Raw genomic sequence first — 23144 nt, 5'->3', positions numbered from 1 at the left:
TGTCTGCTTTCTCTTTCTGGGCTTGCCCATCCTGCTAATTTTAGGCTACTTCCTCATGCCTCTGCCATGGGTATCAGAGCATGTGGCTCCCCTCGGAGGAGCTATTTTCTCCTGTGAGCCTCACTTGTTTGTTTCCAACTTGTCTGGCTTCTTCCACCCCTCCCCACCTCTGTGGGGGACAGCTTTTTCAAAGTAAAACTGAAATATCTTTTAGGGGCTGGGGGCATAGCTCAAGGGTAGAATGGCTGCTTGGCGTGTGGAGGCCCCAGGTCCAATCTCCAACACGCCCGGCCTCACACACATATGTATACAAGCTCATTCTGATCCCAGAGTGTTCTTGAACCCAAGAGATCAAAGAAAATTTTTGACATTAGATTATAGTTGTACTTGCCAGGAGTCAGATTTCCAAATCATGTTTATTGAACAAATGTTTACTAGGTTTCTACTATGGATGACACATTGCACCAGGTCACAGAATGCAATAAAGAGTAGAGCAGACATGTATTTCACTAATGAAATCTTGGTAACAGAGATTTATTCAACTTCCACTATGTTCTGTCCTCTACTAGGATCTTAGGATGTAAATATCAGTAAGCAGAGACCCTTTCCTCAGAAAGCTCAGATATTTCTATATATAGAGAGTGATTCAGGTCTTATACTGGAATTCAGTTAATAGGTAAAAATGGATTTGAGGTTAGTTTTCAAATGTAGTATTCTGCAAGATACTGGAGGTAATAAGAGTACATATTTGATAGGTGCTTCTCTTGGAAAGATGATGGCCTAAACAAAAAAATTGCTCAGCTGACAAATATTTAATGAATGTTTATTATATTTACTATAAATGTGTTCTCAATATCTTCTGAGATCATTTTATTTTTGTCATCTTATTTTAGGGAGACAATATCATTGTGTAGTCAATGCTGACCTCACACTTGCCAGCCTTAGTCTTCCAAGTGCTGAGATTATAGGTGTATCCCATCATGCCTTAATTATCTTCTTCCCTAATAGTATTGTTTGAGAGATTTCTGTATACTATATGGTTTAGATCTAAAATGTCCCTAAAAGTCTTATGTATTCAGAGGTGTAGCTTTTGTGAGGTGAATGGATCATGGAAGCACTATACTCATCGGTGGATTAATCCATTCATGAGTTTGTGGCTGCTGGACATAGTGGTGCATGGTGTAATCTAGCACTTGGGAAGCTGAAGCAGGAGGTATGTCACAAGTTTGAAGCTAGCCTGGGCTAGCAAGTTCAAGGTAAGGCTAAACTACATAATAGGACCCTGTCTCAAAAATGAAAGCAAACACGTAAAAATTGGCTTCACAACTGAGTGTGCTACTAGGACATGGAGCTGGTTGGAGATAGGTCAATAGGGACATGATGTAGAAGGGTGTATTCTTGTCCCTGGCTCTTCTTTATCTCTCTGCTTCCTGTTTGCCATGGAGTGAGCCCTTTTGCCATGATGTTTCTGCCATGGAGCCAACCATCCATGGACTAAATCTTCTGAAATTAACCTCTTTAAATTGTATCAGGTATTTTGTACCATCAACAGAAAGTGACTAATAAAGAAAAATTGGTGCCAGTGAAGCAGGTCTTTGTGACTATACCCTGACCATATGGTTAAGAATCCTTTGAAACTGGTTTGTGGGAGGCATTTGGAAAGCTTTAGATGGTGGGGGAAGGGGAAAGGAGGAAGGGAAGCTTTAGGAAGCATCCTAAAATGCTGCAAACGGAGCTTCCTGGATGACTCTAGTCAGTACTTGGAAGATCAGAATGCTAACAGGAATGCTGACAGAAAAGGCCAGGCTCAGGAGGCCTCAACTAGGAACAAAGACTCCATCAGCAGCTGGACTAGAGGTTATGTGTTTCATACTTTGCCAGAAATTTTTTTTTTCATTTTGTCCATCTTCTGAAACTGAGACTGAGATTAACGTAGTGAAGGAAATTTCACAACAGCCCAACATTCAGGATGTTGGCAAGGGTATTGCTGGCTACTTTCATTCAGCATTGCAGTGACAATAGCAGGGGGAAAAAGGAGAAAATTTAAATTTTGGAACAGAAGGCCCTATATGTAAAGTTTGGGTCAAAAGAAGCATGGCTGCTGAAGAGATTAGCACCATTAAAAAGGAACTAAGTATTGTGCACTGGAACAAGACAGACGATGCCTTGAAATCATTTCAAGAATTAGAAAACCTCCTACCCATCACAGGCTTGAGGGTGTAAAATAATAAAATCCTTTGAAAGATTTGCTTTGAGAGGGACTATTGCTCCCACTTGTTAGGAGCCTGCCCAGCTTCCTGAAACACTGGAAGAGGCTCAGGAGGCCCCTGGGTCTGACTGGACCATGCCTAGGGACTTTCCTTCAATCCGGGGAGCTGAGGGTGCGCAAGATGAGTCCAGTGCACTTGTGCTCACTTGGGGAGAGCTTTGGACCACCACTCCCAGGGGTTAGGAGACTGCCCAACTTCCTGAACCAACAGAGGAGGCACGGGAGGTCTTCAAAGAGAAGATTGTAGCTAGTGAACAGGAAAGGGAAGATCTTTTAAAAATAACAAGGAATCAGGAAATAACAATTCAACAGTTGCTAGATGATGCAAAGAAAAACAACATAAGATTGATAGGGATAAATGAAAAAGAAGGAGACAACACAAATGATATCAAGAGGCTATTTACAGAAGTAATAGCTGAAAATTTCCCAAACATGAGAATGGAAATTGACATATGGATCAGTGAAGCATACAGAACTCCAAATAGCCATAACCAAAATAAAACTACACCCAGACATCTAATAATCACCATCCCAGAAATCCAATATAAGAACAGAATACTAAAAATTGTTAGAGAGAAAAGACAGATCACCTATAAAGGAAAACCTATCAGAATCACAGCAGACTTCTCAACACAAACAGTGAAGTCAAGAACAGCATGGAGTGAAGTATTTCAGATCCTAAAGGAAAACGACTTCCAATCCATACTTTCAACCCTGGATTGAAAGATGGTCCCTAGGCATGGTCCAGTCAGGCCTGGGGGACCTCCTGAGCCTCCTCCAGTGTTTCCACTGTCCTTCACAATGGATGGAGCTGAGTGTTTGAAACCATCCTTCACAATGGATAGAGACATAAGATACTTCCATGACAAAGAACAGCTGAAGAACTTCATGATCACCAAACCAACCCTGCAAAGAATACTGAAAGACATTCTAGATACACATAGCAAAGAAACCACTAATCAAGGCAGACAATTAAACAAAGTGGAAAGGTAAAGATGCAACAGCAGAAAGATAACATGTCAACAATAAACCAATATGTAACAGTTATAACCATTAAAGAAAGTAGCCTCAATCTACCAATTAAAAGAAACAGACTAGCAGAATGGATCAAGAAACAACATCCAATCATATGCTGTCTACAAGAAACCCATCTAACCCAAAAGGAAACTCACAGACTGAAAGTCAAAGGATGGAAAACAATACTTCATTCAATTGGAATCCCCCAAAAAGCAGGGGTAGCTATTCTGTTGGCAGACAATGTGAACTTCAAACCAAGAATGGTTTGAAGAGATAAAGAAGGTCATTACATACTAGTTAGGGGAAAACTTCAAGAGGAAGAGATAACTATCTTAAATATATATGCACCAAATTCTGGAGCACCAAGCTATACAAAACAAGTATTAACATACATGAAAAATCAAATACGCAATAACACAATTATAACAGGAGACCTTAACATGCCATTGACACAAAGGGATAGATCAACCAGACAGAAAATCAGCAAAGAAATAACAACTGAATCACACCTGTGAACAAATGGACTTGATAGACATATACAGAGTGTTCCATCCAACAACATCAGAATTATACATTCTTCTCAGCAGTACATGGGACACTCTCTAAAATAGATCATAAAATAGCCCACAGAACATACTTAAGTAAATGTAAAAGAATTCAAATTATCCCATGTGTGTTATGGGATCATAGTGCCATGAAACTAGAAATTAATGATAAAAGAAACTACAAAAACCCCACAAACACATGAAAACTGAATAATACACTCAAGCAATCAGTGGATCACAGAGGAAATTAAAGAAGAAATTAAATAATACCTACAAGCAAATAAAAATACAAATACAACTTATTGGAATTTGTGGGATGCAATGAAAGCAGTCCTCACAGGAAAATTTATTGCAGTGAATTTCCACAGCAGGAAACCAAAATGAACGCAAATAAACAACCTGATGCTACACCTCAAACATCTAGAAAAAGAAGAGCAAGTCAAGCCCAAAGCCAAAAGAAGAGAGGAAATTATAAAGATCAGAGCAGAAATTAATGCAACAGAGACTAAGAAAACAATACAAAGAATCAATGAATCAAAAAGTTGGTTCTTTGAAACAATAAATAAAATTGATAAGCCCCTAGCCAATCTTATTTAAAAAGGGAAAGAAAAAAACTCAAATTCATGCAATAAGGAATGAAAAGGGAGAAATCACTATAGGCTCTGTAGAAATACATAAGATCATCAACACCTATTTTGAAAATCTCTATAAGTTTGATAACATAGAAGAAATGGATAGATTCCTAGAAACATATGAACTATCAAAGTGGGGTCAAGAAGATGTAAAACTGCTGAACAACTCAATTTCTATTAATGAAATTGAAAATGTAATTAAATCCTTACCAACAAAGCAAAGCCCAGGCCCAGACAGATTCACTGCGGAATCCTATATCCAGAATATATAAAGAACTCAAATTACTGAAATAGCCCAATCTATAAATGGGCAAAACATTTAAAAGACATTTCTCAAAAGAAGTACAAGTGGCCAACAAGTATACAAACAAATGTTTGACATCTTTACCATTGGGGAAATGCAATCAGAACTACACTGAAGTTCCATCTCACCCCAGTCACAATGGTTATCAGTAGCTATCAGCAAGGATACCAAAAAAACAGTAAATATTGACAAAAATGTGAGGAAAAATGAACCTATTAACATTGCTGATGGGAATGTAAATTAGTACAGTGACCACAGATATGCATGTGGAGATTCTTTAAAACCCTAAAAATAGAACTACCATTTGATCTAACTATACCATTCTTTGATAGGTACCTAAAGGACTTAAAGCCAGCATTTCAAACAGGTAACTGCATATCCGTATTTTGTGGGACAATACACAACAGTCAAGATGTGAAACTGGCTTAGGGGCCCATTAACAGATAAACGGATAAAGAATGTGCTATGTGTACACAAGAGTATCATTCAGCCTCTGAAAGAATGAAATTTTGCCATTTGCATAAAAGTGGGTAGATCAAGAGATCATCATGTTGAGCAAAATAAGCCAATTTGGAAACACAAATACCACATTCTCCCTAATCTGTGAAATTTAAAAAAGACAGCAAGAAAGTTGAAGAGACACTATTTTTAGACAAGAGGAAGGGAAGAAGGAGGAGTGAGGTGTATGGGCGGGTAATAGGAGACTTGAATATGATTTTAATACATTATGCACATTGAATCTCTCCAAGCATGAAACTTGGGAAGGGGAGGGCCAGGGTGGTGATGGAAGATGGAAATGGTTAAAGTATGTTAGATGGCAGAAAAAGCTTTTTCTTAAAATAATTAAAAACACTCAACCTAAACTGGTGGCATGTGGGGGATGAGGTGTCACTTTGTAGGCCTAACCCCCTCTAACCTGCAATTTACAATAGCCGCCCTGGTATGCGAGAAGGAGGTAGAATAGGAATGCCTGTTCTCAGTGAGACCCCTCACCCTCTGGAATCCATACTGTGAGCTGGCTTTGTTTTGCAGAAGTCTTGAGGAAGTGGCTGGCCACCCTTTGTGACACTAACAGCAGACAAATTAACAACATTCTTGAGCTAATGAATTTCTTCCTGGGCTAGAGAAGTTATGAGAACTGGTTGTGATTATTTACTTCACTTAGATAGCTTTAGAATAAACATTGTAGTCTGTCACGTTGTAGCTTGCCACAAAGAATGCCTTTTCACTACTTAATTATCTGGGCTCTGTGAACTGATCGGGTTTACTATATATGAATCCTAAAATAAAGATTGTGCGTGCAGTGCAGTGTAACGCGGTGCAGACAGTAAAGGTGTCTCTCCTGTCTTTCTTTTCCGAGCACTGTACCCCCCGTGTCCCGATCAGGCGTGTGTGCGTGTTTACCTTGCCCGGAGTTCAGAGTGCTCTAAGACACTCACGACAAGTGGCGCCCAACGTGGGGCTCCAAAGGTCGCTTAGGAAGGTAAGTATAATTTTATTACGGGGAAATGAGACAATCTGCTTCCTCTCCTTTCTTAAAAATTCTTAAACATTTATTATCTATATATGGCATATCGCTCAGGTCAGCTGACCAAAAGAAGGTATATGTGTAATATCTATTTGCCATAACTCATTAGGTTGAGTTCCTCGAGGGTTGACACCTGCGGGAATAATTCTTAAATGTAATGGTCTACAAATAGGGCAGGCTTTTACAATTTGTTTAGCTTTTGTAAAAGGTATCTTATATTTAAGATGCAAATGTCCTGCAAATTAAAAAATTAAAAAGGAGGAGTCAGGAGGATATTCAGATACCAATACTGTTTAAATTGCAAAACAGTCCAAAAACATTACTGCATCAAGCATTGTTTATTTTAAATTTTCTCAATTTACCACAAGGTGAAATATTAACAAGAGCTGAAAGACATTTCGAACAGCAACAACAGCCCTTTGTGATTAATGAACCTATTTGGACTAAAACAGCTCCAGAGGCTGAATGGGAGAAGGGCACACTGCTCTATAAGGGGAAAGGTTTTGGTTATATCTCCACAGAAAATGGAATTCAGCAGTGGGTCCCTGGACGATGGATCAGGATCTGCGCCTCCAGACCCTGTTCGCCAGCCCCGGAGACAACTCCCCAAGGAACCGGAACCGTGCCTTCAGAAGCGAGTGCGAAACCAGCTAGAGGCTGAAGATGCTGAGCTTGTTCCTATCGCAGCCATGGCCAGATTACAGCTAAGAAAATCCCGCCGCTCACAGCGACCAAATTTAAATCCCCTCCCTACATGGGGACAATTAAAGAAATTGACCATAGAAGGGCAACGGCTTGTCCTTCAAGCAGGAAAGCCTTTAAACCCTGAAAACTTGTTTTTAGCTTTATGTGCCTTGCTCACCGTTGCATCGGGGACTGAGGTACCTCCACATTCGTACTGGGCATATATTCCAAATCCCCCTTTATTAGAACCTGTAAAATGGGGAACTAGTGATATTTTACTTTATACCACACCTAGAGAAATTTTGTCAGCACCGTGTGCTGATTTAACCCCCCACAATCAAGATGATGGGACATTATTCAATTTTACTTATTATGGTAATCAAAGGCCTATTTGCATTGGGGAACCGCCTTGCATCCCTCTGGGATGGCAGTATTGGATTCAACATGGAATAAAAGCAGGCAACAAAAGGACAAGGCTTCAAGCCTTGGCTGCTCAAACCTTTAATGTTACCTGGAGAAATTTAACAGCACCTGACACAAATACATTTCCTGTATGCCCTGAATTCACTTATAAAAATATTTCTTATAATCCCATAATTTGGCAACTATGTATGGGAAACTTTGCTAAAAATATTGATGGGTATATTATTTGGGGACCATTTGGAAAATTCGTTAATGGATGTGCTGAATGGAATGAGACAAGATGTAATCTCTCTGTTGTGTATAGTCTTCCAGATCCAAAGAAAATAACTGACGGAGCTCCTATATTTCCTCAGAAGACGTCTCTTTTGTGGTGGGGAGATGGTGGAATCGCTAACCCTGCTGTTGCAGCCGAAGAATACCCTCATCACCTTCAAAATCATATTTGGAAGATTCCAGCCGCTATGCAACCTGTAACCTTGTACAATGTTTCCTATTCAGGGACTAGTCGATCTGTATCTACTACTTATAATTTTACTAGGTTTAAAATGTATAATATTACTGTTTGTGCACCTCTGCCTTATATCTTTTTAGTGGGAACTTTTAATTTTACACATTTTTCTTGTACTTGTTTAAATTGTCAATTGTTTACATGCTTAAATAGCACACTAAATTTCACTAAGCCTTATACAGTTATGCTGTTACAACAAAAAACTCATATTTGGTTGCCTGTAAATTTAACTCGACCATGGTCTCAAGACCCGGTAATTTCTGTTACTACTGAATTTTTTAAACATCTGTTAAAACGTACAAAAAGATTTATTAAAATAGTGGTTGCTGTACTGTTAAGTCTGATAACTGTAGCCTCCCTAGCAGCAGTCTCAGGAATAGCTTTACAAACCTCTTTGCAAGAAAAACATGTTGTAGAATTATGGCATGAAAATTCTCATAAACTTTGGTTAACTCAGTGGCAAATAAATGCCAAACTACAACAACAAATAGACCTCCTTAAACAAACAGTTAAATGGATGGGTAGAAAAATATTGGCTCTTCAGCATCAAGTGTTTTTAAAATGTGATTAGAATTCAACTACTTTCTGTATAACCCAACGACCTTATAATCAAACAGAACATGAATGGGAAATGATTAAAATATATCTAAATGGAAACACCTCTGCCCAGGAGGAAATAAAATCTTTGCATAATCAAATTGACAAGGATTTTGCAAAGCAAAATGATGATAAATCCCTGGCACAATTCGCGCAATTGCTTGCTCAATCTTTGAAAGGATTAGATTCCAAAGGAATCTGGCAGAGCATAACCCACACTTTTAGTGGCATGGGACTTAGTTTAATTATAGTTCTCATTGCCATAGTTCTTGTGTATTTTTACTGCATAAGACGAAATACTATTAATAACCTGATCTTATGGAAATTGTTGTTAAAAAATAAAAAGGAAGGAAGTGTGGGGGATGAGGTGTCACTTTGTAGGCCCAACCCCCTCTAACCTGCAATTTACAATAGCCACCCTGGTATGCGAGAAGGAGGTAGAATAGGAATGCCTGTTCTCAGTGAGACCCCTCACCCTCTGGAATCCATACTGTGAGCTGGCTTTGTTTTGCAGAAGTCTTGAGGAAGTGGCTGGCCACCCTTTGTGACACTAACAGCAGACAAATTAACAACATTCTTGAGCTAATGAATTTCTTCCTGGGCTAGAGAAGTTATGAGAACTGGTTGTGATTATTTACTTCACTTAGATAGCTTTAGAATAAACATTGTAGTCTGTCACGTTGTAGCTTGCCACAAAGAATGCCTTTTCACTACTTAATTATCTGGGCTCTGTGAACTGATCGGGTTTACTATATATGAATCCTAAAATAAAGATTGTGCGTGCAGTGCAGTGTAACGCGGTGCAGACAGTAAAGGTGTCTCTCCTGTCTTTCTTTTCCGAGCACTGTACCCCCCGTGTCCCGATCAGGCGTGTGTGCGTGTTTACCTTGCCCGGAGTTCAGAGTGCTCTAAGACACTCACGACAGTGGCACATACTTATATTCCCAACACATAGGAGGCTGAGGCAAGAGGACTGTTGTGAGTTCGAGGCCAGCCTGGACTACAAAGTGAGTTCAAGATCAGCCTACACTGCATAGTGAAATCTTGTCTCAAAAACACATAACAAGCAAACAGCCCCCTAAAAAAGAACCCAAAACAAAAACCAAACCAAAACAAACAAACAAAAAAACCCCTCAACATAGGGCTGGGTGTAGCTCAGTGACAGAGCACTTACCTAGCATGTGGGAGGCTCTGGATTCAATCCCCAGCACCACAACCAAATAATCAACCAACCACCAACAAATGAACAAAACTCCACTCTCCAAACTAGAAATCAAATCAAGTTGTACTCATTCTGATAAAGGACATCTATAAAGAGCCCACAGCTATCCAGGCATGGTGGTGGAGTCCTGGGGTAGAAGGATTGCAGGTTCCAATCCAGCCTGGGCAGCTTAATGATTTAGCAAGATGCTGTCTCAAAATAAAACAAGGAAGAGCTGGAGAAGTAGCTGAGTGCAAAAGCCTTGGTTTCAAGCCCCATGGCCCCTGCCCTCAACACTCAGGAAACAAAGTAAAAGAAGGAAGGGAAGAAGAAAGGAAAAAAGGAAGAAAACACAGTATGTTAGATACATGTACAAATCTGCCAAAATGAACCTCATTAATTTGTATAACAAATGTGCATTAATAAAAAATTTAGGATACAAAACTGATATGATTGATAGTATCAAGTCTGAGAGTATAGGCAACTACACTGAGGATGACAAGACTCAATGATACACGTTCTGGTTTGATAACTGCCGGTTTTTGAAGTTCTATACTATATACAAAGTTGTGTTTTTATTAATGTTATATACTGATATACTCAATTATACTATGTCTGATGACATAGTCAATTCTATTGAAGATAAAAAGAGACAACACAGGAACCATGGTAGAACGATTTGCACAACGGTCTTATATGTTTATTTCATTTCATATATTTATAGGAATATGTTTTGTTTTGCCTTGCTTTGTTTTGTTTCTCCCTCTAATATAGAAAGGATAGAAATACATATTAAGACTCATGCATATGTAGAATCCATAAAGTTTATGAGAACTGATCTTATGACACATGAAATGAACAGATACTTTGAAGAAAAAGAGACACTAAAATAGCCAGTGCTGGTCCTGGAGTGTCATAATGTGAAACCCAGCAATAGTGTTATTCTCTGTTCAGAGTGATATTAGCCTGCTTGGGTTTATTCAATGTCAACATAATTGAAGATATGGGTAACTGTATATATGTTTAAGTGTATAGGATTGATAACCATATTTCTAAGTTTTTGTTGGATAGTTGAACAGAACTGGTTGCAGTCTCACTGTTTGAATCCCTACTTTATAAGCTCCACTTTAGTATCTTGAATAACTATTTGTAAGAAGACAATCTGCGATCATCAACTAGTGATTTCTTACTGTTTTTCTGTGAAATTATGTATTATTTCTACCTGTTTTGTTTAGTCTTTCTTTAAATTAAAAAAAAAAAGACACTACAGTACCCATGGCCCCTGCCCTCAGTACCCAGTGCTGATCATGGAGTGTCATGATGTGTAATCCAGCAATACTATTATTCTTTGTTCAGAAAGATTTTAACCTGCTTCAATTTGTTTAATCTAAACATAAATGAAGATATGGATAACTGCATGTATGTTTAAGTGTATAGGATTGACAACCATGTTACTAAGTTTTTGTTGGGCAGTTGAACGGAACTGTTTGCGCTCTCGCTGTCTGAATTCCCACTTTACATGTTCCATTTTTGTATCTTGAACAACTATTTGTAAAACAACAATATATAAACAACAACTAGTGATTTCTTACTGTTTATTTTTTTCTCTGAATGTATGTATTATTTCTACCTATTTTCTGTTTGGTTTAGCCTTTCTTTAAATAAAATTTTAAAAAATAGGAAAAATAGTGGATAAAAGTGTGCAAATGCCGTAGCCAATATGGAAACTGTGCAGTATTTTAGGATCCTCCTCTGTTAACTTCTGAGTATTTTGCTGTTCTATGGAACCAGAACAATTGAAAAACTTGGAAAAGCTATTCTTAAGTGTTTAAAGCACAGACGATGACTATCAACATAACAAGATACATCCAAATACACTCAATTTAATAAGATTTTTATTTGACTTGTACAGAAGACAACAAATTCCTTATTTATTCATATCTGTGGTCCATTTCCCCTAGATCTCAGCATGTCTTCCACATAAATATAACTATGTCCCCTAGTACTTGGAAAGAGGTCCTAAATAAAAATAGGTTACAAAACTTAAAGATTCACTGCATAAAATTATTTGGACATTTATGAGTGTGTAATATACTTTGGAGTATGCAAAAATATCACAATAATGTTGAGCATAAAGTTAGCAACATGTACCCTTTGGGGTGGCATTTTTGATCATTATTTTCTTCTTTATTCTCTACTGAATTGTTACTAACAAGCTTTTTTTTTTTTTTTTTTTTTTGTACTGGGGATCAGCCTCATGACCTTGTGCTTGTGAGGCAGGCAGTTGTACTGCTAAGCTAAACCCCCGTCTACACGCATAAACATTTTAAAATAAAAGTTATGTTAATTTTTCAAAACGGGAGTTCTCCATATTAAATACATTCGCATTTAAAACAGAAGAGTTTTACACCAAATAAGAGAAACCAGGACTGGAGATGTAGCTCACAATCCCTCCTACTGCCACTGTCAGTCCTGCCTGCAGTATGCAATGAGATGCATGTTATCCCAGTTAGGTGGGAAGCTGAGGCAGGAGGATCACAAATACAAGGCCAGTCTGGACAATTTAGCAAAAACACCTGTCTGACAAAAAAAAGAAAGAAAGAAAAAACAGAACAGAAAAGAGAACAGGTAGCAACTAAGTAAAAGCACCACAGGTTCCTTCTCTGGTTACACATACATACAAACACATGATGTTTCACCTTTATTATAATTAATTCAATTAGTTAACAGTTCATAATTAAATTTTCTGGCTATGCGGTCCTTTAAGAATAATAAAAATGACATTTCAATGCTAAAGATAGCTCTAACATTCACCATTTCACAGGATTTTTGTTGTCTTGTCAATACTGACAGAGCTTGTGAATGGGAGCAATTTGTAAGTTGCTTTTTGGAATTTAACTGGCAAGGTAATGCTTGTTTTTAAGACTGAACAGATGAAGCTGTGCTTTGTTTGCCAAGGTGAACAGTACACAGTGCTTCAGTTTACTTCTTAAATTCCTATGTTTACAAAGAGTAGTTTTTTGGAATACATATCTCAATTTGAACTGTTGGACTACATGGTGTGTTTTTCCTGGGCCAACATTTTTGTCATTTTAATATGGTTAAGCTGAAATTAGCCAATGTGGAGGTGGCAGCTATAATTTATCTTCCAGGAACACACTGTCCTTCTAGTCACTACTGCTTATTCCCGCAGGCTATCAGATCTTATACTGAGATTATATGAACATATTTTCAAAGCATATACTTATTACATAAACATTTTAAGCCATAATAAAAATTTTTCAAACTGTAATAAAAATTTGTCCTTAAAAAATATCAGTACTTGGTATATTTCTAAGTGCTAGCAACTAGAACAATCTTTTTTATTTTTCCAAAAGAAATATACATAGCAATAGACATTTTCTTAAAACTTGCAATAAATGTGCTTAAAAATTATCCGTATGCCAAAGGCAAAAAATCATTGGTTGTATAAATACAAAGGATGATAAAAATACAATGAATGTTTAAATCTTAAAGAAATTATTGCAGGAGGAGATGTATTATCAAGAACAATGGGACAAGCGTGTTCACACTGAGGGGGAAATACTCTGCTCTGACGGGGGGTGGATGACAGTGTGACTTTTACTGTAGTAAACTTTAAAAATTTAAACATTCACCATATTCTGTGTGCATCTCTTATTGATCAAATCTTTATGGGAAATAAAAACTCTACTGTGTGTTCTCATCCACCTTACTTGCCATATCTGGCACTCTGTGGCTTTAGTTCTCCCCCAAAGTTAAAACATCACAAAAAAAAAAAAAAATAGACATTTTGAATTGATTCAGGACATTAAAACAGCTGTAACAGTGCAACTAACAACACTTACCCTCATGAAATGGGACTTCCAGAAAATGACAGGTATGATTGGGCTGGGTATGTCTGAAGCAGTAGAGAGTATTTTGGAAGGTAATGTTAAAGGCAAGGTGCTTTCTACTGTAATAATGCCTTAAATTTTAAAAATATACTCACTCATATAAGGTGTGCCATAAAGAGATTCTGGGTGAGTTGAGATAAACATTTTTTCATTTCCTTACTTTTATGGTCCTCTGTGCAGCAACCATAAAAACTGTAATGCTTAATTGAGAGCCTGAAGGGTCTATCAGCTTTTCTTGTAAAAAATGATCATTAAATAAGATGCATAGCAAGCTGTTTCTTTTATAACGTTACTTCAAAAGTCATTAATAAAGGATTAAATAAAGATATTCGTGCTGTGGATAATTTCTATTCAAAAAAAGTATTAGTGCTAATTTTACAAGGAACTGTAGTTGTAATTAGTTCTATCCCTGTTGGAAGGTATACCATTTAAAATATACATAAAAATCATAAAAATAAAGGTAGCTGTGGGTACAGCTCAGTGTAGCTTACTAGCCTAGCATGTGTAAACCCTGGTTTGATCCTTAGCTCTGAATATTCAGTTTCATATTTCTGACTGCTGGTTAGAACTTTCCTCAAATATTTTTTATGATTCTGGGGATTTAACTCAGGACCTTACACATACACTGTACCACTGAGCTGCACTCCTAGCCTCCAAATCCTAATAAGACCTTTTCAAAGCAGTAACAACAAAGCAGTATTATTTTCCTGCCCCAAAAGTATGATTGGTAAGATTTACCATTTCAAATTCCTCTTCATTATTGGTTTTTTAAAAAAGAAAAATGCAAACATTTAAAAGTTTAAAGTAAGCTTGGCTCCCACCATTTCATAATGTATTACTCTGGCGATACTCACTACTAATTTGAATTTACAAAATCCTCATCACATGATGGCTATGGTATAGTTAAATTTAAAGCATAGTTTATCATGTAGTTAAGTCTTTTTTTTCTAAACACAACTTTTATTCTTTAAAAAAATTTTTAACAAGTTTTACTCTTTACTGACACAAAAATATGGGGCAGCTTGAAAACTTTCTCTGATAGAAAAGAGTAGCAACTGGGGTAATGACACCATTATTTCAAATGCATGAACACATCCCCACATACTGGTCAAGGTCCACATTACATGTAATTTTCCCTGTTTATGCCTTCAAGAACCAGATGAATTCCTGCAATTACAAGGTAGGAAACAAACCCAAAGAATCATAAAGTTATATAAAAAAGAATATTTACAAATATTGCTATTGTTCATGATACAAAGATTACCACTGTGTCACTCTGGGTTACCTAGAAATTGAAAGACAGAGAGTAAATTTGGAATAGTAAAAGAGAATGGGATGATTACGGAAGTTGAGAGGATTCCTGTAATACACAGAATATTATTCTTTATGTTGTAGGTTAACTGATTTAGAGTCATTTCTCCCTTCTCATTCATTTTGGGATCACTTACTTAGGATAACAGCAAAAGGACTTTTAAAGATGCAACTCACAAAAAAGAAACTCCTATAGGTTGGGTTATGTCCTCCCTCCTCAGAATTCATATCTTGAGATCTTACACCCTATACCTCAAAAAGTGATGGTAATCAGAGATAAGTCATTGACAGAGATAAAGTAAAATGAAATCATAAACTTAGGTATCACTTACGTCTTGTAAGAACTAAGAGAAGACTAGGACACAGAGAACACAGAGACCAAGGGAAGACAAAATGAGCACACAATGGGGAGGTGATCAGCTACAAAGGAGGTCATGGGGGGAAAAACCCTCAAAAACCAAAACCAAGAAAACAAACAAAAAAAACCCAAGCCTGCTGACATCTTTATCTTGGACTTCTGGCCTTCAAAACTGTGAGAAAATATGTTCTTGCTATTTCTGCTAGCCATTCTGTGTATATGTTATAGCAGCCCTAACAAACTAACACAGATACACTCTTGATTTTTCAAACTTAAGGTCAAAATGGGACATACAAGTTTTCATAGTCAAAACCTGCCCTCCTCCCACCTTCCTCAATAGCCATCTTCATCTTTGTAAAGGTCATTATTATTCACCTGTTAGATATCAGTGCGCTGGGTGTGGTGGTGTACTTGGGAGGCGAAGGCAGGAAGATGATTAGGAGTTCAAGGCCAGCCTAGGCTATAGAGTGAGACCTTGTCTCAAAAAAAAAAAAAAAAAAAAAAAAGGTTCCAGTGTCCCCAGTCCCTCTAAATTCCCATCACAACTCTGTTAATTCTATTTCTGAAGTGATTCATTTGGGGTACTAGAGATTGAATCCAGAGAGTACCAAGCTATTTCTAGCCTTTTAAATTCTTTTTATTTTGAGTCAAGGTCTTGCTAAATTGCTCAAATTTCCCTTGAATTTGTGCTTTCTCCCCTCCTGGCAGGTGGCTGGAGATTCCAGGTGTGAGCCACCAGGCCAGGCCCCAAAGTCTGTTCCCCTTTATCTCCATTACTACGTTGCAGATTCTGCCAACACTACTTCTGATTTGAATTATTCTGAAGGCTACAAAAACAACTGAACTTCTCTTTTCACCCTCCTCTCATTTAGATAACCTTTCCTGTCCTGCAACAAAATCATTTTTCTTGGCACATGTGTCCCTCTCCTCCAGACCTCTCCTCTCTCCTCTCCTCTCCTCTCCTCTCCTTCCTCTCCTCTCCTCTCCTTCCTCTTCTCTCCCCTCCCCTCCCCTCCCCTCCTCTCTCCTCTCTCCTCTCCTCTCTTCTCCTCTCCTCTCCTCTCTCCTCTCCTTTAAATAAAACTCTTGTGGGTGCCCTCTTTGATCTAGTCTGCCTGGCTGATTCCCCTTCCGCCTATTCCAAACATATCTAGTGTTTTTGTGCTTGATCTTTGCTAATTGTCTTTCAGTTCTGGGAAATGTCAAGTTCTTTCCTGTCTCAAGGGTGTAATTTTGCCTTTACCTAGAATATTTTCTCTTTTCTTCAGAGGGCTTGATCTTTCTCTTCATTTTCAGGTTTAAAGGCAGCTCCTCCCTTGAGGGCTCACTGCCCATCTTATTTCACCCCTCATTCTCCATTTTTTTTTCCATAGCAGCATTTATTACAACTTGCAATATGTTTTTATCGGCCTGCCTGCTTGCTTTTGTTTCTACTAGAATTGGGAGAGCAGCATAGAGTAGGTATTCAATAAAAACTTGATTACTAAATCTTGATTTCCCTATGTGTGTTTTTGGGATGATCTATAACGCCAGGCCAAATGCCAAGGAGAAGAGATGACCATGGAACTCTTGGGACAGGGGATTAAAAGAGGGATCCCTATAGCCTAGAGGGTGAAACAAGCTGTGGTCATGCTACTTCTTAGGCCTAAGCTTCAAAACCAAAGTTAGAGACAAATGACTACATGAGTGTTCTAACTGCTCGAAGTGGAGCTTATGATTTGGTGGCCACTGATGATAAATTATTGGACAGCACCATTCCTCCTTTCAAAGTGAACAATAGAAAGATTGCGCTTATCACACATCCTTATTAGAATTTATGCACTATAAAGATTCACTTGCCATGTATCTTTATTAGAATGATGTCATTTCAGTTTTATGTGTCACTGCCCAAAGAGTTCCTTGATGTCAAGACATTATTTTACCAAGAAGCTAATAGAGTTCCTGGCTCTGTGAAAAAGCTCCACTGATATCTGCTGAATCAAGTGGCCATGTTTAAAATCTGGGAAGTAGAAGTTTACCCAGGATCTGCCCATAGTCTTTAAGATTCAAATAGAAGAAAGCAAAAGAAAGAAGTGTAAGACATGGAAAGAGAGAGGAAAACTAAATGGGAAAAATAGACTTCAGGATAAGAAGAACTGTAGGCTCAGTGAAAAGAGAATGAACTTGGTAGAACTACATGCATTTAACAAATCTCCAGAATTTCAGACTAATAAGATTATCCACAGGTAGAAGTTACATAATGTTTGTCTTTCAAAACCGTCAAAATACATGTTACTCCTCAGGTCACTTCTTTTGCATAATCCAGGAGGCAGGCACAGGGCACGTTAAGATCACACAAAATTAGGATAATGGAAGAGCAGTTATACTTCCTACAAAGAATTGCAGTGGGTTTAATAGAGATCTCCTTGAAAATCAGGCCTACTTGGAACTTTAGAAGGTGATTTTTTTTAAAAAGACAGGGTTTTACTATGTAGTTCAGGTTGGCCTTGGACTCACTGGGTAGCCAGGCTGGCCTTGAACTCACAGTGATCCTCCTGCCTCAGCCTCCCAAGTGGTGGGATACAGGTATGTACCACCATGCCCAGAAAGAACATGACCTTATTTTGAAATAATGTGCTTGTAGAGGTAAGAAATAATGGCTTTAGAATCATATTTAAGTTACAGATCTAGATTAGGTGAACCCTAAATCCAATGACTAGTATCCTTATAAGGGAAAGAAGAGGGAGATCCCAGAAACACAAGAAAGAAGCCATATGAAATGGAGGTTGAAAGGAGGCAGATCTTTGGAAGATGGGCAAGGGTTCTGGGGAGAGGAGGGGAAAGGGAGGGTGAAAAGAGAAGAGCAAATCAAAAGAACTAAGATGCAATATGTACACATGCCAACTCTTCACCATAATATACTGCAAACATGCACTAACAAAAAAGGGAAGCTTTTTGTCCATTAAAAAGGAGCTGTTCAAGAGGTTGAAGTTTTTACTGCCACCAGCAAAGAAGCGCCAGAAGCCAGTGCAAAACAAATAAGAACAAGGGAAATATTCTTCCTGAAGCCTTTGGAGGGACACTGATTTTGGACTTCTGGCCTTCAGAACTGTGAAAGATAAATTTCTTTAGTTTCTTTCTTTCTTTCTTTCTTTTTTCTTTTTTGAGAGACAAGGTCTCACTATGCAGTTCAGGCTGGAACTTACTTTGTAGCCCAGGTTGGCCTTGAACTTGCAGCAATCCTCCTGCCTCAGCCTCCTGGGGTTACAGTGTGTGCCACCAAGCCCAGGTTGATAAATTTCTGTTTTAAGCCACCCAATTTGTCATAATTTCTACTGCAGCACTAGGAGATTAAATACAAGGATCAAAAGTAAATGAGAGTAATACTTTCAGTGACATAGATAAACTCAAGCTGGTATTCCTAGAATACTTAGCCTTTAACTGTCTGCCATCTTTAAAAGCAATGCTTATCAAAATAGAAAGTCAGTCATGGAGTGATTCTGGGTTTGATCCCGAGTACTGATAAGTTTTTTTTTTAGGAGCTGGGGATTTAGCTTAGTGGCTCAAGCACTTGCCTGGTAAGCAAAAAAAAAAAAAAAAAAAAAAAAAATATATATATATATATATATATATATATATATATATATTTGTACTGGAGATTGAACTTATGACCTTGTATCTAGCTGCTGAGCTAAATTCCCAGGCCCCTCCTAATTTTTAAAAAAAATTCACTTAAAGGGATAAAACGTTTCATTGTACAACTGACAACATGGAGATCCTCTTAGCTATCAATGTCTTAAAAATTTCATGGAAGAATTACTAGCTTGACATAAATTCTATATAAATGTGAATATATACTTTAAACAAAAGGAAGATTTGATTAAAGGTCCATATTGAATTTTATTTTATTTTTTGTACTAAAGATTGAACCTAAGACCTTCACATTGAGTTATATCCTCAGTTTTTTAAAAATTTTGAGACATGGTCTCACTAAGTGAGGAAGTTGCTCAGGCTGACCTTGAACTTGCAATTCTGCTGCCTCCGTCTCCCAGAGTGCTGGGTTTACTGCTGCGTGATCCACCTGTGTGCGTCTGGCTTGATTTGTAGATTAATGCAATAATTATATATCCTTGAGTTTATCTATGTCACTGAAAGTATTACTCTCATTTACTTTTGACCCTTGTATTTAATCTCCTAGTGCTGCAGTAGAAATTATGACAAATTGGGTGGCTTAAATAATTATATATCCTGTTCTGTTTTGGAAGCAAGTGAGAATTACTCTTACCAAAAACATTTTAAAACCACAATATAATTTTTGGAAATCTGGAAAATAGGGAAAAAATTGCTTTCTACTCTAACACCATAATTTCTAATATTTTGGAATATATCTTTCCTATCTTTGTAAAAACATTGCTATAAACAAGACAATTTTGTGTCCTTTTTTATGAAAACATATTGCGTGGTATACAATTTTCAACGGACAAGGCCAGATGTGTCCAGGGTAGTATGGCTGTAGAGTCAGTAGTTTTTCTGGTCATAATTTTATTAGACACACATCAAAACTGGGCTTAATCAGCTTCCTATTGTTGGAATTTAGGCTGCTTTTATTTTGTGCTAAACATTCTGTAAATAATATTAAAATAAAAATCTTGTCCATGTGTTTATTTTCCATGTCCTGTTTTATCTATACCTCCTAGAAGAATTGAGGAGAGAGTCACATAGTAAATGTTTAATAAAAAAGTTCTTGAATGAATCTTTTATTTTCCTACGACAGAGTTCAGAGGTCTTATAGTAGAAGTAAATGGTTGATCTGTACCATGTCTCACAATAAATATTACTGTTATGAAAAATTATTAGAAAAACATTTCTGGCTCTTAGAAAATATAGCTAAATTTATTCACAGAAAGATTGTGACAATTTGGTTGAGGATTTAGCTCTGCAGCATAAGCAACTGAATGGCAAGCATGAGGTCTCAAGTTCGATCGTTGGTACCAAAAAAAAAAAGAAAAGACTGTAACAATCTGCTAGGCTGCCAGCACTATAAAGTAATTTCAATAAATACTCCTCGAGCACATGCTCAAGATACTAAAAAAGAACACTGAACCAAGCAAATGGAAGTCCCTGCCTTTACGGCATTCTAGTCCATGGTAGGAGACAAAGTTATATATCTATATAGATAACTCATAAATTACATACATATTTGCTGATCTATTTTTAATTTATCTCTATATTATATGCAGTTAACATTATATACTTCATTATTTAGTAAAACATCAGGTAATGATAATAGATATAAAGGAAAAGAAAGGATAAATGACAAGGGAGTCAGGGTATGCTTTTTTTGGGCAGAGTGGTCAGGGGAGACTGCAGAGGTGACACAGTTCTTGAACGAATTGAAGTGACACCCAGCACAAGTGGTACAGCTGGCTGGCAGCCAGGAGAAAAGGGGACAAGATTGAATACTTCATGTAGTGATCTTTCAACAGTTTGAATATTATCGTTCTGAAATGAAAATAATAGGAAAAACGTATTTTTTCTTGTTCTAAACTTTTTTGGATTGTGATATGGAACGGCTTCCCCTTCTCTTACTACCGTTTGGGAAGGATAACACTAATAATAGAAGAGCTGACATTTATAAAACTCTCATCAGGTATAAGGCACTGTGCATGCAGTCTTATTAAATCCTTACAATAACGCCATGAAATACATGTTACTAACATAATTATAGACATTATAGACATTCCAACACTCCAACTGGGAAGCAGTGTTGTGTAAATGTGTATGTGTGTGGGGGAACAGAAAGACAGATGGCTGGAGCGAGCTGTAGGGCTAAGGCTTTGAATCCAGATAAACCAGCACTAATATAGCATGCAACTTCTATACAACAAACTTGTGTTATCCTAACAATCTTGATTCTATACTTGTTTTACCCTAAAATCACTACAGGCTATGTTCTAATACCTTGTAGCACAGTTTCATAATTTATAAGTTAAAGAAAAACCTAGAAATGTCTATTCCATTTACTGAAAGCAAGACCAATCTTTAAAAATATTACAGACACGCATCTATGTAGCACACATGTATCCACCAGTCCATGCTTTCCCTTTCATAGAAGAGCCTGGGGACTCAGACCAGGACTGTTTCCCAGAGCACTTGTTTCTAGGTGTGTAGTTCTTGCTAATGTTGTGTGCAGCAGTGATAGACGGCGTTTCCCAGAGGACACGATCCCACCTCCCCACGTTCCTAAAAACTGGTATTCACTCACTAGCTTACTTCATTTCACAATTTGGGTGGCACGGCAGAGGCATCATAGAATAGAGACAGTTTATGGCATGGCAGGGCAGGCAGAAGACAATAGCTCAATTATTTGTTGTAGCATCAAGTACATTTCTTAAAGATCTTGAATACCATAGCTTTCCTTTCAGTGGTAGATTCTATGGTGACAAGTTCTTAAGGTTAAAAGACAACAAAAGAGCTGAGGATGCAGCACAGAGGTAGAGCATCTGCCTCCTCGGTGCAACGTCCTGAGTTTGACCCCAGACACCATAAAAAACAAGGACAATCACTGGCCTGGCATGGTGGTGCTATGGTCCCAATTACCTCAGAAGTGGAGGCAAGAGAACCCTGTGTTTGAAGGTAGCCTAAGCAACATAGTTAACATAGCAAGACTCTTACCTAAAATAAAAGCCTTGAGAATGAAGGAGCAGTTAAAAATACATTTTGTGGGCCACCACTCCTAATGTTGAAATCACACTTCCTTTGCGTAAGCATTTTGACATTTTATACTTAATTCTGTAAAGTTCATTGGTGGATTGAATTTGGTTCTCCCAAAAGTAATACTCAAGTCCTAACCTCTACTATGGGTGATTTTGGCCTTATTAGGAAATAAGGCCTTTGCATATGCAAGCAACGTATAATGGGCTCATAATGAATTAGGATTATTATGGTGTCCTAGAAAAAAGACAGTTTGGACACAGACACACAGGGAAAACACTAAGTGAAGATAGAATCAGAGATTAAAGTGACATTTCCACAAGAATGCTCAAGAATTGCTGGCAACTATCAGAAGCTGGGAGAGAGGCTGGGAAATAATTTCCCTTTGAAACCCAAGGAAAAAGCCAACCAGCTGCCACCTATTAGATTTCTGGGCTCCAGAACTGTAAAAGAGTAACTTTTTGTTGTTTTAAAGCAATCAATTTGTTACAATTTGTTGTGGCAGCTAGGAAAGTCACACAAATACATTTTAGCATAGGCACTTCTTAATTTGAAAAATAGTTTTCAGTAAATGATAAACAGTCTAGTGTGGAATCATTCTAGGTTCTCAACATTCACTCTCAAGTCAAGTTCTAGTAAAGTCTAACATAAAATTACAAGTGTCTTGTTTCAAGTTTTGCCATTTTTAGAGATTGTGTTTACTGACTTACGGCTCCCTGAGTATAGCCTTCCTTAACCATTTAAATTAACAGCACAGGGTTGATTTGCAGAAGTTCCCGGTCTCTTCTCTGAAGACTGATGCAGAAAGCCCTGTGCATGACTACAAATCTAGCTATTAGGAGGGGAAGGCAAGAGACTTCCAAGTTTAAGATCAGCTTGAACAGTTTAGCAAGACTAACTCAAAATGAAAAGGACCAGCCATGTAGCTTGGTGGCAGAGCACTTGCTTAGCATGTAAAAGGCCCTCAATTCAATCACTAATACCACTACCAACTCCCCCAAAAGTGCTCAACGCAGAAGTGATCAGCTACCAGGTTGCCTCAGTCATGTCCTCCTAACCTGCAAAAGGAGCTTCTAATCTGTGTGAAGGTGGTTTTTCAGGAAGCTAGTCCACCATTCTTTTTGGGCTTGCTGGCGTACCGAATAAGGTCCCCACACACA

At 37.7% G+C, this 23144-nt stretch overlaps 1 protein-coding gene across 1 annotated transcript; it reads left to right on the top strand.

Annotated features, from left to right (window-relative positions):
* The first annotated feature begins 6536 nt into the window (after positions 1–6536).
* On the top strand, positions 6537–9321 carry LOC134473858 (interferon-activable protein 208-like). Its single transcript, XM_063239580.1, has 2 exons — positions 6537–7176; positions 7707–9321. The coding sequence occupies exons 1-2, from the start codon at positions 6724–6726 to the stop codon at positions 7731–7733; spliced, it is 480 nt and encodes a 159-aa protein (XP_063095650.1). The 5' UTR covers positions 6537–6723; the 3' UTR covers positions 7734–9321.
* The last annotated feature ends 13823 nt before the right edge of the window (positions 9322–23144 follow it).

The sequence above is a fragment of the Cavia porcellus genome, unplaced genomic scaffold (genome assembly GCF_034190915.1).
Source record: "Cavia porcellus strain 051 isolate PalLab524CR breed Dunkin Hartley unplaced genomic scaffold, mCavPor4.1 scaffold_28, whole genome shotgun sequence".
Classification (NCBI taxonomy): domain Eukaryota; kingdom Metazoa; phylum Chordata; class Mammalia; order Rodentia; family Caviidae; genus Cavia; species Cavia porcellus.
This window is presented reverse-complemented; position numbering and strand designations above follow the sequence as displayed.

What these genes read in the sequence shown, in the direction of transcription:
- LOC134473858 (XM_063239580.1), top strand. Translation starts at nt 6,724, where the DNA reads ATGAACCTATTTGGACTAAAACAGCTCCAGAGGCTGAATGGGAGAAGG. An exon ending in CCGTTGCATCGGGGACTGAG is followed by an intron (nt 7,177 to 7,706) that starts GTACCTCCACAT and finishes TGTTGTGTATAG; the next exon opens with TCTTCCAGATCCAAAGAAAA.